General features: G+C 36.9%; 2 protein-coding genes across 2 annotated transcripts in view; one reads left to right on the top strand and one right to left on the bottom strand.

Annotated features, from left to right (window-relative positions):
- On the bottom strand, positions 1-11,079 carry slc7a6os (solute carrier family 7 member 6 opposite strand). The gene is made up of 5 exons (XM_039763205.1): positions 10,837-11,079; positions 7,640-7,969; positions 6,050-6,262; positions 915-1,041; positions 1-688 (listed from the first exon to the last, which is right to left on the bottom strand). The coding sequence occupies exons 1-5, from the start codon at positions 11,011-11,013 to the stop codon at positions 552-554; spliced, it is 984 nt and encodes a 327-aa protein (XP_039619139.1). The 5' UTR covers positions 11,014-11,079; the 3' UTR covers positions 1-551.
- LOC120535388 (alpha-tectorin-like) overlaps positions 11,070-15,052 on the top strand; it is a 17,298-nt gene continuing 13,315 nt past the window's right edge. Inside the window, exon 1 of the mRNA XM_039763204.1 lies at positions 11,070-11,088. The gene's annotated coding sequence lies outside the window, so the exon portion shown is untranslated. The remainder of the gene's footprint in view (positions 11,089-15,052) is intronic.

Consider the following 15,052-nt stretch of genomic DNA (forward strand, 5'->3'; position numbering starts at 1 on the left):
TCATGTGAGGAATATAGTTTATAAAAAGCGTCCTTTTGTGTAGTCAACTAAACATCAAGCTTTTGTGCAGAATTCAGAGCATTTAGAATAACAGCTGATTTTCATGTCACTGCATTGCTATTAAAAAAAATAAAGAATACATTGTTTACATTAATGCTTGGTAAAAAGTGTTAAATGGCATTATTACAACTCCTGCAACTTTATTAAAATAGTACATTCAGACTATACATAAGTACATACAATACATGTACAGATATTTACAGTAAAGGTTCTGGCTTAATTCATTTTCAAACATTTTAAGGTAGTGCAATAAAAACGTCAAACTTCCACCATCCAGTGTCTGTGCAATGGGGATATGCCAAGTACAGTTGCCAGCTTTATCTACAGAAGTGCTCTGATTAAAAGAGCAATTGTATCAACAAGATCTTTAGCATCAAATTACAAAGGCAATTGTTTACCAAGTGCTTAAAACTTGTAGACCATCCAAAAAAAAAAAAGGGTGAAATGTTCCATGTAGGGAAGGGAAATTTGGAGATCCAGTTGAATTACTTTCAGTCTGATTCATATGTGCCTCCTTCATCAAGGTGTTTTAGGTCCTGCATTATGTCATTCTGGTATTTATCCCATGACCTCCAGCCATTCCTGTAGTGCTGGTTTCTATCCTCATCAGAACTGCTGTCACTGAAATCTTCACAGAAGGGAAGAAAAAGTCAGTTTGATGATACTTGACCAGTATACACTTAAACCGGAGAATATTTTAAATCACTTCTAAGTTTGTATAATGCTAGTCTGAAACACAACTTTTCTGTAATTACTGATGGCCAGGCCTTACCACACTAATTTTAAGCTTTGCTACTATTCTGACTTGACTGAAGACATATGTATGTACTGTGTAAGTATATATTTTGCAGTACCTGAATACCTTTCTTCACCTTCACTATATTCTTCCTCATCAGGATAGTCATTTCTCCAGTTTCCCTCTTCATTTTCATCATCTTCATCTTCATACACTTCCAGAATTTGTGGATCCTCCTCAGGGACCTGAGTACATAAAAAAAAAAAACAATCCAGAGAATAACTGTACATTCAGTGAGAACTAGAGCCACACTGACAGGGCTTAAATTCAACCCCTCTTTTTACTGTCCACAAAACTAAAGCAGATCAGCAGAAAAGGTACTAACGGAAAATTAAAGAGCACTGAAGAAGGTTACTGTTCACAGTGGATTAAGTAAACAACAGATTCTGAAGGGGGAAGTGGAAGTGACATTTATGTTTTGAGCTATGCTTTCCCTCCAAGCAACTCTGCACTCCAGTTCCTCTTCAAATTTCAAGATGTTGACACACACTTGAACAATCTGAATGTGTGAGAAATGTGCTCTGTGATGAACATGCATTCCATCCACATATTTGCTTAAACATTCAATGACCTTGTATGGGTAAAAAATTTAAACACACATAAGTACTGTGATGTCAAAATCATTAACAGCGATATGTTTCAAATAAAAGGTGCAATAAGCAAAATTAAAACATCACGGACAAAAATTCTCCGATAAAAACAATATTTCACAAATTTGCAGCATCTCTAATTTAAGGACAATTTCTGAGTACACTGCCAAAGCTCCTAGTTAAATCTACAATCAGCCTGAAGAACATGCTTACCAGGAAAATGTTTTGCTATAAATAGTGTTTCATCTGGGGTAATGGAATTTGTTTGCCATTTCAGCTACAAGCTAAATAAAAAGTATTTAACCTCAGGCAGGGTGTTTAGATCGATTCATTCTCCTGGGGTCAGGAAAGAAATCTACTTGACTAATTTTGAGAAGCACATTTCATAATCCTGCTATGAGACACGTGCACCTGTACCTCTGCACTGCCCGGGCAGATACTATAATAAATGCTTTTAACTGAGAAAAAAAGTTCTTACTTGAAAAAGTAGATGAGGCTTAACATACATCCTCCTCAAGTTTACAGCAAAACAGACATATAACAAGTAAATACAAGTTAAAATTAGATATGTACTTCTCAAAATTGTTGGGTGCCTGAACAAACAGCATTACAAGTTACTTGCTAAGTTCTGAAGATGATTTGATATCTGACAGGTGAGCCTACAAATAGGCAAAGCAGATCAAAATTCTGCCAGAAGCATTCTGAATTTCCTGATAGTCTGTGCAGGAAGACCACAAGAACACTACAGGAAAAGTACTGCAGCAGACCAACAATCTACATATTAACACATTAAAGAAGTGCGACGTCAGCGCTGTTTGCCTTGAGTTTATTGATACTACGTCATTTGAAAATATTATCTGAAACCATGCATAAAAGAATCAATCTGAATTGCATTAATGTTACTAAATGTAATAAAAAATACTATGTAAACATGACCTTTGACATCCATATATGATCTATGGCTATGAAAAACTACATTATGTGGATAACTCAAATGAATCAGATAGTCAAACACTAGGCCTTTGAAATGGTACAAAAATTAGGATATGAACACTCCTCTTAATGTGTTTTTTTTACCTTGCTTAGCATTTTCTTTGCATAGAAAGTGAAGTGATTACTGAGAAGTGTAAAACTAGGACACATTATGCATATATAAAAACTTGACAAAAAATGACTCATGATTACTTAACACAATTAATCCCAATCATTTCATTTCCTATCCTAGGTGGATTTTTGATCCCTGAGTTCAGAAGCTGTAAGGTCATTGTCAATCTCAGTACTCAAAGTATTTTCTGACGCACACTACATGATGAAATGCATACACAATATACTGAAACCCATACACTATATTTTAAGATGCATATGCACTCTGTAGTGAAACACATACATTATATATTGAAACTTTGACACCGCACACAAACACTCATAAACTGAAATTAGGGATGCTGTAATCAGGTTTTTTTTATGACTGATACCGCCCACCAATTCCATGTAAACAGAACCAACCGATACCAATTGAAAATGTTCTTACACTAAGTTTCTACATAACCAGCCTTGTATAAGCTTATCCTTGGTATTTTTTACAAATAAACTGTAGAGCACAAGTGTTTATTTTTTAGCAAAATAAAGAATTGTATGTTTATTGTTCATTCACCATAAAATAAAATTTTCTGAAATACCTTAACACTCAAATCCCTGAATCCTATGAAAAAAGTTGTAATGAGGGGCCACCTTATATTCCTTCACACCTCTTTATCAACGTCTTTGATTTGCAAATGTGTTGATCAGCACAAGCAACCTGCTATCCCAACCCCACCAACGCAGCTGAAGTTCTTCCAGCTCAAGTCTCTTTATTGTGGTGTGAGGTGTTTTGAGTTGTATAGGATAAATAATATATCGTTATTTGGAATACATGCATTTCATGTGTGTTCCGTGTCTACAACGATCTGTGTAAGTGCAGGATGACAGGAAATGTGAGGCAAGAAATGCTGAACACATAAGTAAAACAAACTTTTTCGATGTTATAGTAATGACATGATGTGTATAATGTGTGAAGACTTTAGTCCAAATAATAAATAAACACTTTCACAAGACGTATACTTTTACCCTATACAATAGACCTCACACCCAGCTATAGAGACTTGAGCTGGGAGAACTTCAGCTGCATCAGTGGAAGATGCGATAGCAGGCTGCTTGTGCTGATTGACACTTTTGCAAAGCAAAGACGCTGATGAAGAGGTGCAAAGGAATTTAAGGTGGCCCAGCATTACGACTTTTTTCGTAGGCTTCAGAGATTCTAGTGTTAAAACAAACATGTTTTTTAACTAATGAATCATGTAAATAAAAAATATCTAATACATATGCATTTGGCATATGTCATTAAAAAAACCAAAAACTAAATTCAAACAATTATCTTCATAATATATTTACCAAAAAGATAAAAAAAATAAACAGGCTTACCAACTTCATAAATAAACTCTTAAACTAACAAGCTTGTTGTCTACTACGTAAAGAGGGTACATTCTAATTAATTAATTCACTGCTGTATTTTTAAGGCACTATGTTCCTGCACGAATTGAAAAAGTGTGCTGCTGTATTAAACAGAAGCTTGGAACGTTGTTTTAGCATAGGATAAAATAAAAAGTTCTGAACATATCAAAGTACTTTTCTTAATTTCAGAGGAACATGTGCGTTTCCGCCAGCAGTCTTCTTCCAGTCAGTTGTGGGTTCCTTTACTTCCACTCCGAGTTTAGTTAGACAACACATTTGTCTGTCCTTCCTATGATTCCTGGTTTTCATCTTATTTTTCCACTTTCCTTAATCTGAAAAATAATAATTTGGTCTTCCCTATGTAAACACTGAGCGATTACTTTTGCTTACAGCCCACTTCCAACTGTACAAATACACACTTACATTCTGAAATACTGTAATACGTGTCCTAAAGGAGCAGTACAACTTAATTTCCATAATGCTCATAAAACCAGAGCTGCCCATCCTGTCATCTATAATCGACTCATTTGGAAGTGAAAATGGGCTAATTTTAATTAGCGGGAGAAAAAAAAATGACTGTTTTCTTAACAACAATACCAGCTTACAAGTTAAAATTACAAAAAGGCAGATGGTGCAGGTGATATGCAAAAACAGATCTGCAAAATATAGCAATATTATAAATTGTGTATGGAGTGCTACAATTTGTAAATTTGTGATAGATGAACTAACAATCAAGTGTCAGCTATTGCCCTTGAGTAAGGATTTCTTTTTTTCCCCCAAATACACTTAAATTATATTCTAATAGCGACATTTGCCCAGGCAGATGCCAATAACTAGGATTGAAACATCAAAAACATGTCAAGGATGTTCCCCTAAAGCATCAGTGCTGGTTTCATACAGCAAAGTTATTTTAAAACTTCTCTCTTTCTGAGGTTTTGCCTCACATGCAAGAAAAAAAAACATCCATATGCATTTTAATGTAGAGTTTTTGTTTCTATTTTGAATTATTTTAATTTTAATTAAGTAAATTACTTAAAGTGAATATTTTGTTCAATTCAAAAAATGTAACTTTCAACATCTGCTCACCATCTGTGGGCAACAGTGAAAATTACAGTTGCTTACTCTGGTGCCAAGCGAAGATACTTGAAATGGGCAAGAAAAAATAAATTGAAATAATTTGTGTTACTTGCAAGAAGAAGAGCTGGAAATTTTGTCATTTTTCTTATAACCTAACCGGTGGAATCACATCAAGCACTAACTTATTTGATAAGAATTCAGTCTGTGTAAAGAATTTAATTTAGCACAGCAAGAAATGAACAGAGATCTAAACAAATGTATATTATTTTCTCTAATGTGGTGCAATAATCATTTCTTCACAACTGTACTTTTAACTATTGTATATGATAAATTTCTGTACTGGTATTGTGCTTGTAGCATTTTCTCTTGCCATGACATAAGCTGTGTTTGTTGCTAGGATTTCACAAGACAGAGCTTATGACCTCTAATTTCCAATACGTCACTCTGAAATTTTTCTTAATAAAATGTCACTATGGTTAAATGAGTGTCAAATGTTGAGCATATTGGTGTGTGCCTTTTTCTACTCATGTTTCACACAAACAGCCTTACATACTCCCTGAGGTTTTAATTAATCAAAAGCATACATGATTATGCAAGGAAATAATTAGCACAAAATTAAAAGAAAACAACTGCTATAGGAAGTCAATATTAAACAAAAAATTGTTTTTGCATTTCATTTTCAATATTTGTTGCTGTGATACTGAAATGACTATTGTAGTGAGCAACTCTCACTGATTTCATGCTAGTAAAAAAATGAAAACATACAATGAGGAATGTAAGGGTCAGAGCGTGTAATATATCAGTCGATGCTGAAAATTGATCATTTGCAAACAACTGTGCTTCAGCTGGTGCCACACAGCATTTTTACGAGTCAACTTTTTATTTTTTAGACTTTATTATTTTTATAGCCAAAGTTCTATCAAATTCTGAACCACACATTATATTGAATATTCTAAATAAGTACATAAATTATTCTAATTTTTTCTGTGAAAACACCTATTTGCTCAACTAATGAGTGAAACCATGGTACACTTACCAACTCATTCTCTTCAAAGTAGGGCTTAACAGACAAGATATCCTGAATCCATCCTGGGGCGGCAGATTCTTGGTAATAAATGTCATACACATATTCGTCTTCTTTCACATTATCCCCCATCTCTTTTTTTGTGTGTTCACCTGACAGAGTCAGTTTTTCACGAATCATTTTCACTGAATTACAGAGGATAGTCTCAGGGTCGGTGGAGAATGGCTGCAAGAACAATTGCAAAAACAGACCAGGTATTTGACAAGTATCATAAGCACATTTTCAAAACCATTCAAATGCATGTAACTTTTTAGTAGCTTGTGATTTACAAAGTAGTAAGAAAAAAGCAGATGTGTAGGTGTAATCAGTTATTTTTACCAGGTTCACAGTAAAGATTACAAATTTACAAATGCAATTACATTATGTTCCTGAAGCACAGACATGGAAATACTTTTCACAATGTGGAATTTATTGTGTACAGATTTACAAAATTTCATCATAATGCAGTTTGATTTTTGCATCAAAGTGGATAAACAGACTGTGTTTCACAAATATAATAATATCTGCCACTTGTTCTTTTGTGGATTAAGCACATTTTAAGGTGCTCAAAATCTTCAACAGGAGTGTTTGAATTACTTAATGTTTGGGAAAAAAATAAGAGGGGCAAAATAAGTAAACCATATTAAAAATATCACAATATTATAGTGCAAGACCCTCTATCTCACACACTGACACTTGCTCATACTAGGTCAATTTATCTATAGGTTTCCCACTTCTTTGACCCCCAAAAAGGAGGGCACTATGCGCAGCAATGACTGAAAAAGACCCCAGAATAAAAACCATAACAATACAACAGCCAAGATAAATCTGAAGTGAAATTTGCTTATAATCTGAGAGATAAAACAAAGCTCTCCCTTAACCAAACACACATCTTGTTATCTTTGAGCACTTTACTTGCTATCTACAAGAGTTTCCTATTGGCCATGAATATGTAGAGGTGACAGAGTAGTTTCTAAAACCTACACTACAGAGGTACGTGGTCCTGTACTCTGCACACTTTGCTAATGCCCGCCTGTAGTAGTATGTTGTTTGACATCACCCTTTCCTTTTCCGCGCATATTCATATCACATCTGCAAAGTGTGCAGAATGCACAGAATTCTTTAGAATTTAGTCTTTGCTCTATGAACCAGTCTGAATTAGAAGAGATTTTCTGTTTTTCATTTTTGAACGACAATGTGCAGTGCAGCTATGGTTGAGTTAACCAAGAGCTAAACTGACCTTGCATTCAATTAGAAGACTCTACACCAGTGCCCTTGAGCCAGTTGCACCAACCAATTAATTGCCCTTATAAGAAGATGGTATAGAAAAATAGTTTTAAGAAACTGAAGGCAAATTAAACTTTTAAAATTAAAGCAAAACAGGGGTAAATACAAAGTGATGTCAGCAATTAAAGAACAAGCTTACGAATATAAAAAAAAGAGAAAACCTAGGATGTCAACAGGGACACAGAAAACAAATATGACTTAAGACCAAATAAGACAGGCCTAAAATATAAGACTTGCTCATTAATTTTTCACAGACGTTCTTCAAATGAGACTCACGACTGATATGTCCTCTTCATCCTCTTCTTGGACAATATCAAATATCTGAAAATCTGGTTTGTCTTGAACTGGGTCATCAGCTTTCCTAGAAGACTTCTCTGCCTTTGCGTCTGTTTCTTGAGCTTTATCATCATAATGTTTAAGTTCTTCTGACACGATACCAGTTCGATGATTTGCCAACACAAGATACCTGCTCTCTTGCCGGGCATTTCTTTTTGCAATGCGTGCTTGTTCGAGGATTCTTTGGGAACTCTGCAGGGAGGGACGTAGAGCCTGAGCGGCACGTTCCCTCGACAGAGCTTCTCGAATTTGCTTTTGTACTGAAGCATCCTGGAAGAGAAGCATGCAGTAAAGTTAGATGGAGGGTAAAAGGATACCAACCACACCAGAACAGCCTTTCACAATGCCCACATTTTAGCATCTTAATTATGTCACTTCATTAACAGACTCACTTTGCCACACATTTAGTAGGAGTTAGTAATATTATCTAATGCTTGACTGTCAACTAATGAAACTCTTAGTACAATATAACACAACATTCTGAATCTTACTTAATCCAAATCAACATTGTAATTGGACAGAGCCTATCTGTGCAGCAACAGAAACAATGCTGGAAACTGTCCTGGATGGGACACCTGTCTTGTTCTAGTTTTACTTTTTTTTAACATCCATCCATCCATCCATCCATTTTCTAACCCGCTGAATCCGAACACAGGGTCACGGGGGTCTGCTGGAGCCAATCCCAGCCAACACAGGGCACAAGGCAGGAACCAATCCTGGGCAGGGTGCCAACCCACCACAGAACAACATTTTTCATTAAATTGTTTTAGTTTTTACTTTGTTTAATATTCCTCAGTAATTATGCTTTAGTTTTCATCACACTTTATTAGTTAGTTTTTCTCACTAAAAAATTTAATAATGAAATGTAATGTATTACAAATAATTTTTTGTGTATAAATACACTAAAGTATACAAATACATTTTTTGCAGAAATTTAAACACATGGGGAATTGACTAAATGTAACACACTAGGACTAGTTATTGAAAGTTACCCTTTGACACATAAAAGTCTTGTAATTCTAAGCTGGATGTGCTGATGTTTTAATGTTCAGATTGAATATATTTACCGTGGAAGAAGCAGGATGCAAAGTTCATAATTTTCTTAACAACACTTTTTGTAAAACGAGAAAAGCACTGTAGAACATCGGTCCATCAGCATATGCATTTAGATGTGCTTTAACAACCCAGTTATTCACAGGAACTCGGTTTCTAAAAACCCATGTAAACACATTCACTGGTTAGAGAAACTAGGTTACTGGTGTACTAAACGGACGGCACGTCCTACCCATTCTAGTGTTGGGCTCCGTGGGGGAGGCGGCCCAGTTGCTTAATTCTTGAAGTTTAAATTATTAGACTGACTTACCCCAATTACAAATACTAACCTTAAAGTTAGTGGGAGTGAAGCATAGTTGCCTATAAGTCCCTAATGTTAATGACGAAAATCCGACTTGCATCTCGATAACAGAAAAGGGTACTAGCTGTCCATTTATTACACAAGTACTAAAACTAGATTAACACATTAGATTTCTCTGCAGGCAACTGGACATTTTGGCCATAAAAACCCATAACTGGATCAGAATTTAAATATTATTTAGTCTGTATATGTCTCTTGAACTCTGTTCACCTGCTACATGTGCTAAATTAGCACATGCTTTTAGGAGAACCAGAAATGTCCACAAAATAAATGTCATGAAGCAAATGCTTAGACAATTGCATTATTTCTTCTTTTGGTTGAAATGATCTGTCTCAATATTTCAGAAATCACTAAATTTACATACATAAACTGAATAAACAGTGATTAGCTCAGCAACATAATCTCGGGGGCAGTATTGTAAGGAATGCATTTAAAAGTAACAGTCTAAATATTTTATATATCATTACTATCCCAGCAGAACTGGGTGTTAAGGCCAGAAGCACAGATACCAGTAAGGCAGTCCTTTACAGGGCTCAGCTGCACAGCCAAGCAGAAAAGAGTGTGCAGTGTACAATCCAGTAACAGAAACCTATAAATAAAGTGTTAGTTTAGTTTTAATCTAGCTTTTTGCTATACTTGTGCTGAAACGGTGGGACACAGCAGCCAGTGTTAACAATGCAAATTCACTGGTGATTCAGGTCAAGGATATGAAAAGGGGATGTGTGTTATTTACAGCATATGAAGGGCTAAATGTGTTTATAAAACACAAGCAAATTATTAAAGGCTTCATGCTTGTTTTCCGATTCACTATGGCAGATGACGGGCAACTCTTTTTTGCACAGTCTAAAGAAGTTTGAGCATTTTACCAAAGCAGAACTCCAAAAGTGTACTTGCACATAAGGACGTGGGTTTTTAAGAAACAAGGCTTCTGCCTTAACCGACTTACACACCTTATCCAGGTTTTGTGTGTACATATAAACACACGCTGTGTGAGCACTCCTACACTGACCTACAGTATACTCTTACTCAACATGCACAGCTTGTAAATGTGGATGGAAACCCCACACAGACACAGGCAGAACATGCAAACTCCATATTGGCAAATCTGGGCTCAAGATTCAAAACCAGCAAAAAAGCACACGTCTCTCCAATTTCTTTTTCCATCTTACATTAGACATGCCCTTAATATTACTCTGATGCAAAGGGCACCTATGCTGACAGCATGACAGTCAATCTCTTATAAAAGAGTTGAACAATTTTTAACTATTAGTATTGTCTTACGAGGCAATGCACACAAGGGAATTAAATTAAGACTTGTATATGGCCATTAGCGAGCAAAAACAAAAGATGAAAATATGGTTGTTGCAATCTGAACATAAAATCAACCTGTGTATTTGAATATTTTTGTTTACACCGCATGTTGTTTCTTTGGTTCATATTTTAATGTGTTTAATGGTCCACCTACATTAATAAAGCAATTATTAAAAACACAATGAAACTGAATTGATTACTTTGTAATAGCATACGTTACTCTAACGTGGAAGTATCACGGGCCCGATTAAATGTACCTACGGTAAACACAGCAGCTTACGCAAACTGCCAACATTTTGTTTTCCTTCACATGCAACTATTCAAATCCACATTCGCAAAGACAGATCGAATATCCCCTGCCTTCCCGGGGTCCCCTCATTACTCGAGGCCCTGGCCTCTTTAAGGCCCGTACCTTTGAAGCGACGGTGGCGGCGAGTTTAAAAACTGCACTCTGGATATCGGCGCCTGCAGTGTCCGCGCCTGCGATCTCTGCGTCAGACTCTGGACGAACACGCTTACATGCCAACACCAAAGCGTCAACCGGGTCTGCAACCCTTTTCCTCTTCACTCTTAGAATAGTCGGAGCCATTAGCGACCATCAAACGTGCGTTGCAATCTGAGAGTTCGACAATCCCAGGAGAATGGAGGCGTGTCTCATTGATAGGTCAGAGGGTGCGAGGGGCGGGGCATTCGCCTTGTTTTTTTCTTGGCTTATGGGAATTTTCGGAGTTTCCCCTCGTAACAACACTTTTTCCATTTTTTTTGTTTCGCGAATTACCAGTTGGTGTTCTGAGAGAATCATGACGCCAGTTTTACTTTTCTGCTTCATCCACACGATCGTTCTGTTTTTGGAATAGTATAAAAAGCAAAATAAACGCTTTGTCTGCGTATTACATCCGCTCCATATATTACAAAGTGCATTTGAAGTGTCAGCGTTACTGCACAACTCAACTAACTTTGGTTAACATTATATTTGAAATGTATGTAAAAAGTATTGTCTCCGCAATAAGACTATGGACTTTTTAAAATATTCATGTAATACATCAGGTAAGAAACGTGAGAGCACGATTTAGGAAAGACGTTGGGAAGCAGGTGTTCTGTAGAACTGGAGGAATATCTCTTTGGGGACAGGATTGAGAGAGAATGTCAATCTAATCACACAGTTTAACTCAGAGTTGTTTCACAATCAAACTCCTTGCATAATTATGTTCCTCATTAACCTTTTTAATGTTATTTTCTATAATACTTTTTAGAGTTACTTAATTTCATAAATATTTTCCAGGTTATCGTGGTGTTCAGACAGGGGATGCAAGTCAGTGTCATCTTCCAGAAAGACAGACAATAAGTATGTGACTGTGACACTGGCTGTACAGTATTGTAGGGTAGCAAAAGTACAGTAGCAAAAAGAATATAGTTGCCCCTTACTGAAAATACTGACAGGACACAGTGTTTTTGTGGTGCCCAGAATTATAGGGATAAAATGTAACAGATTTTAACCCCTCTTTCTTCTGTATTCAGGAACAGGGAGACTTAATTCAGAGATTCATGAGCCCACTTTAGGACCACTTTACATTTATGTCTCTCATTCATTTTCCCAAATCACTTACAGTCGTGGCCAAAAGTTTTGAGAATGACACAAATATTAATTTTCACAAAGTTTGCTGATGACAATTTGCTTATACCCCTGAATGTTATGAAGAGTGGTCAGATATATTGCAATTAATTGAAAAGTCCCTCTTTGCCATGAAAATGAACTTAATCCCAAAAAAAAAAAATGTTTCCACTGCTGTTGTGAAAAAGGCTTCAGGGCACTCAAGAAAGTCCAGCAAGCGCCAGGACCGTCTCCTAAAGTTGATTCAGCTGCAGGATCGGGGCGCCACCAGTGCAGAGCTTACTCAGGAATGGAAGCATGGAGGTGTGAGTGCATCTGCACACACAATGAGGCAAATAATTTTGGAGGATGGTCTGGTGTCAAGAAGGGCAGCAAAGAAGCTACTTCTCTCCAAGAAAAAACATCAGGGACAGACTGATATTCTGCAAAAGGTATAGGGATTGGACTGCTGACATGGGGTAAAGTCATTTTCTCTGATGAATCACCTTTCCGATTTTTTGGAGCAGCTGGAAAAAAAGGTTGTCTGAAGAAGGAAAGGTGAGCACTACCATCAGTCCTGTGTCATGCCAATAGTAAAGCATCCTGAGACCATTCATGTGTGCAGTTGCTTCTCAGCCAAGGGAGTAGGCTCACTCGCAATTTTGCCTAAGAGCACAGCCATAAATAAAGAATATTACCAAAACCTCTAAAACTTTTCCCAACCATCCAAGAACAATTTGGTGATGAACAATGCCTTTTCAAACATGATGGAGCACCGTGCCATAAAGCAAACTTGGCTCAGGGAACAGAACATCAAAATTTTGGGTCCATGGCCAGGAAACTCCCCAGACCTTAATCCCACTGAGAAGTTGTGGTCAATCCTCAAGAGGCGAGTGGACAAACAAAAACCCACAAATTCTGACAAACACGGAGCATTGATTATGCAAGAATGGGCTTCCATCAGTAAGGATTTGACCCAGAAGTTGATTGACAGCATGCCAGGGCAAATTGCAGAGGTCTTGAAAAAGAAGGGCCGACGCTGAAAATATAGACTCTTTGCATAAACTTAATGTAATTATCAATAAAAGCCTTTGTAACTTATGAAATGCTTGTAGTTATACTTCAATGTACCATAGAAACATCTCACAAAAAGATCTAAAACACGGCAAACTTTGTGAAAACCAATACTTGTCATTTTCAAAACTTCTGGCCACGACTGTACTTGGGGGAGCATCATGGAACAGATGGAGCCTGTCCAAACAACCATTGGCAACAATACCTCGGCAGGGCACCAGTTCATGTCAGGGTGAACACACACACACTAGGCTACTTTATAATTACTTTTAAATTACCGCATACCGTACTTGCCAGTTACTTGGATACACTTGAAGCTGGGCAGGTTTCTTTTGATATTTAAACTACGGAGGTATGTCTCTCTCTTTCTTTATTTTTTATTGTTCCTTTAGTGAGGCAGTGATGCTCCTGGAGAAATATCTGCACTAGTAATTATTTGTGGTGTTTTTTCCTGACTACATATGAGTACATTTATTACATAAGGAAGCGTATTTCAGTATTATCATCTTGTTAAAAAAACTATTTCCCCTCAAATTTCAAAGTTAGCATTACAACAAAGGATGCATGCAGAATGATTTTTAAAAATTTCTGTGCAGTGAAAAATGTTTGACAGTCCCATTAGATACTTGACTTTGATGCATGTGTTGATCTATGTACACATTTTTTGGACAGTTTTTTTTTTAGGCATTAATTTTGTAAACCTGCTTTTTCCAATCTGTGCCCATATTTATCAAGCGTCTCAGTATTACTCCTAGAAATTACACTAAAAGTCACGCAAAAATAAGAACTTGTCCTATCTCAGACTAGAACATGAGACGTATTTACGAAATGTCCTAGTTTCAGTTCCAGTAGGAGGCCATGTCTGTTATTTTACTGCACCCCTTGCTGTAAATGTCCAATTTTCTTATACTAACACTGAGACTTCACCACAATAATAATAATCGAAGAAGAAGGCAAACATCATGTAGATTATTGCCCTAAGCTGCAAATAATTGTCATGAATAATGTGAATAACATTGTACTGAACAGTGAGAAGGAAATACCAAGACACACACACACCAAGTGAGAGTTAAGCCCAATAATGGGAACCTTTATTTAACAAAGAATGATTCCCAGCAGTACTCCCAGAACAATCACCCTCCTGCTGTTATTGCATATTGGAAACTCCTAGTAAAGTATACAGTAACACTGACTCTAGCCATGGCTATTCTTGGGCTGATACTGGTTATATTCACTCTTTCACTCTTCCTGATAATCCTTCACTGTGGCGAGCTATGTCTCTTTCCATGACCCTCCTTTATCTTCTTCGAGGCTCTATTTATCTAGTGCCCAGGGAGTCACCACCTGCCTTCTTGAACCTTCCAGGCTAGTACTCAGCTCAGCTCCACTTTTATTGTCAGTCATCCACATACATAGTATATGGTTGAACAAAATTTTATTCCTTGCAACACAACATACATTTATCATACACCAAAACATTACCAAAACCAGTACAACGATACAATGTAACAAAACAAAAGACACAGGACTATGAAGCTCAAGACATGTTCAATATCCATAGTAAAGTGCAAAATGTAGAGTGACAGTACATAACTGAGGGAATGTTATAGAGATATGGTACTGGGTGACATGTAGGAGTTCAAAAGTCTGACAGCTTGGGGAAAGAAGCTGTTATAGGACCTGGGTGTGCTGGTCCTAATGCTGTGGTATCTTCTACCTGACGGCAGGAGGTCATACATTATGTGTGACAGGTGAGAGATGTCTTTCACAATGGCAGAGACTCCATACAGACAGTGTGTCTGAAAAATGCCCTGGATCAAGGAGAGGGAGACTCCTTGAGCAGCAGAGTCTTGTTCTCATGGGCTTTTGCTATTCCCAAAACACACATTGATGTGATATGTCAGGACACTCTCCAGAGTTCCTTTGTAAAAGTTGGTAAGAATGGGTTGTGGTGTGCTGATTC

Source organism: Polypterus senegalus, chromosome 9 (genome assembly GCF_016835505.1).
Source record: "Polypterus senegalus isolate Bchr_013 chromosome 9, ASM1683550v1, whole genome shotgun sequence".
Lineage (NCBI taxonomy): Eukaryota > Metazoa > Chordata > Cladistia > Polypteriformes > Polypteridae > Polypterus > Polypterus senegalus.

What these genes read in the sequence shown, in the direction of transcription:
- slc7a6os (XM_039763205.1), bottom strand. Translation starts at nt 11,013, where the DNA reads ATGGCTCCGACTATTCTAAGAGTGAAGAGGAAAAGGGTTGCAGACCCG. An exon ending in ATGAAGAGGACATATCAGTC is followed by an intron (nt 6,263 to 7,639) that starts GTGAGTCTCATT and finishes TTGTTCTTGCAG; the next exon opens with CCATTCTCCACCGACCCTGA. An exon ending in ACTTTGAAGAGAATGAGTTG is followed by an intron (nt 1,042 to 6,049) that starts GTAAGTGTACCA and finishes TTATGTACTCAG; the next exon opens with GTCCCTGAGGAGGATCCACA.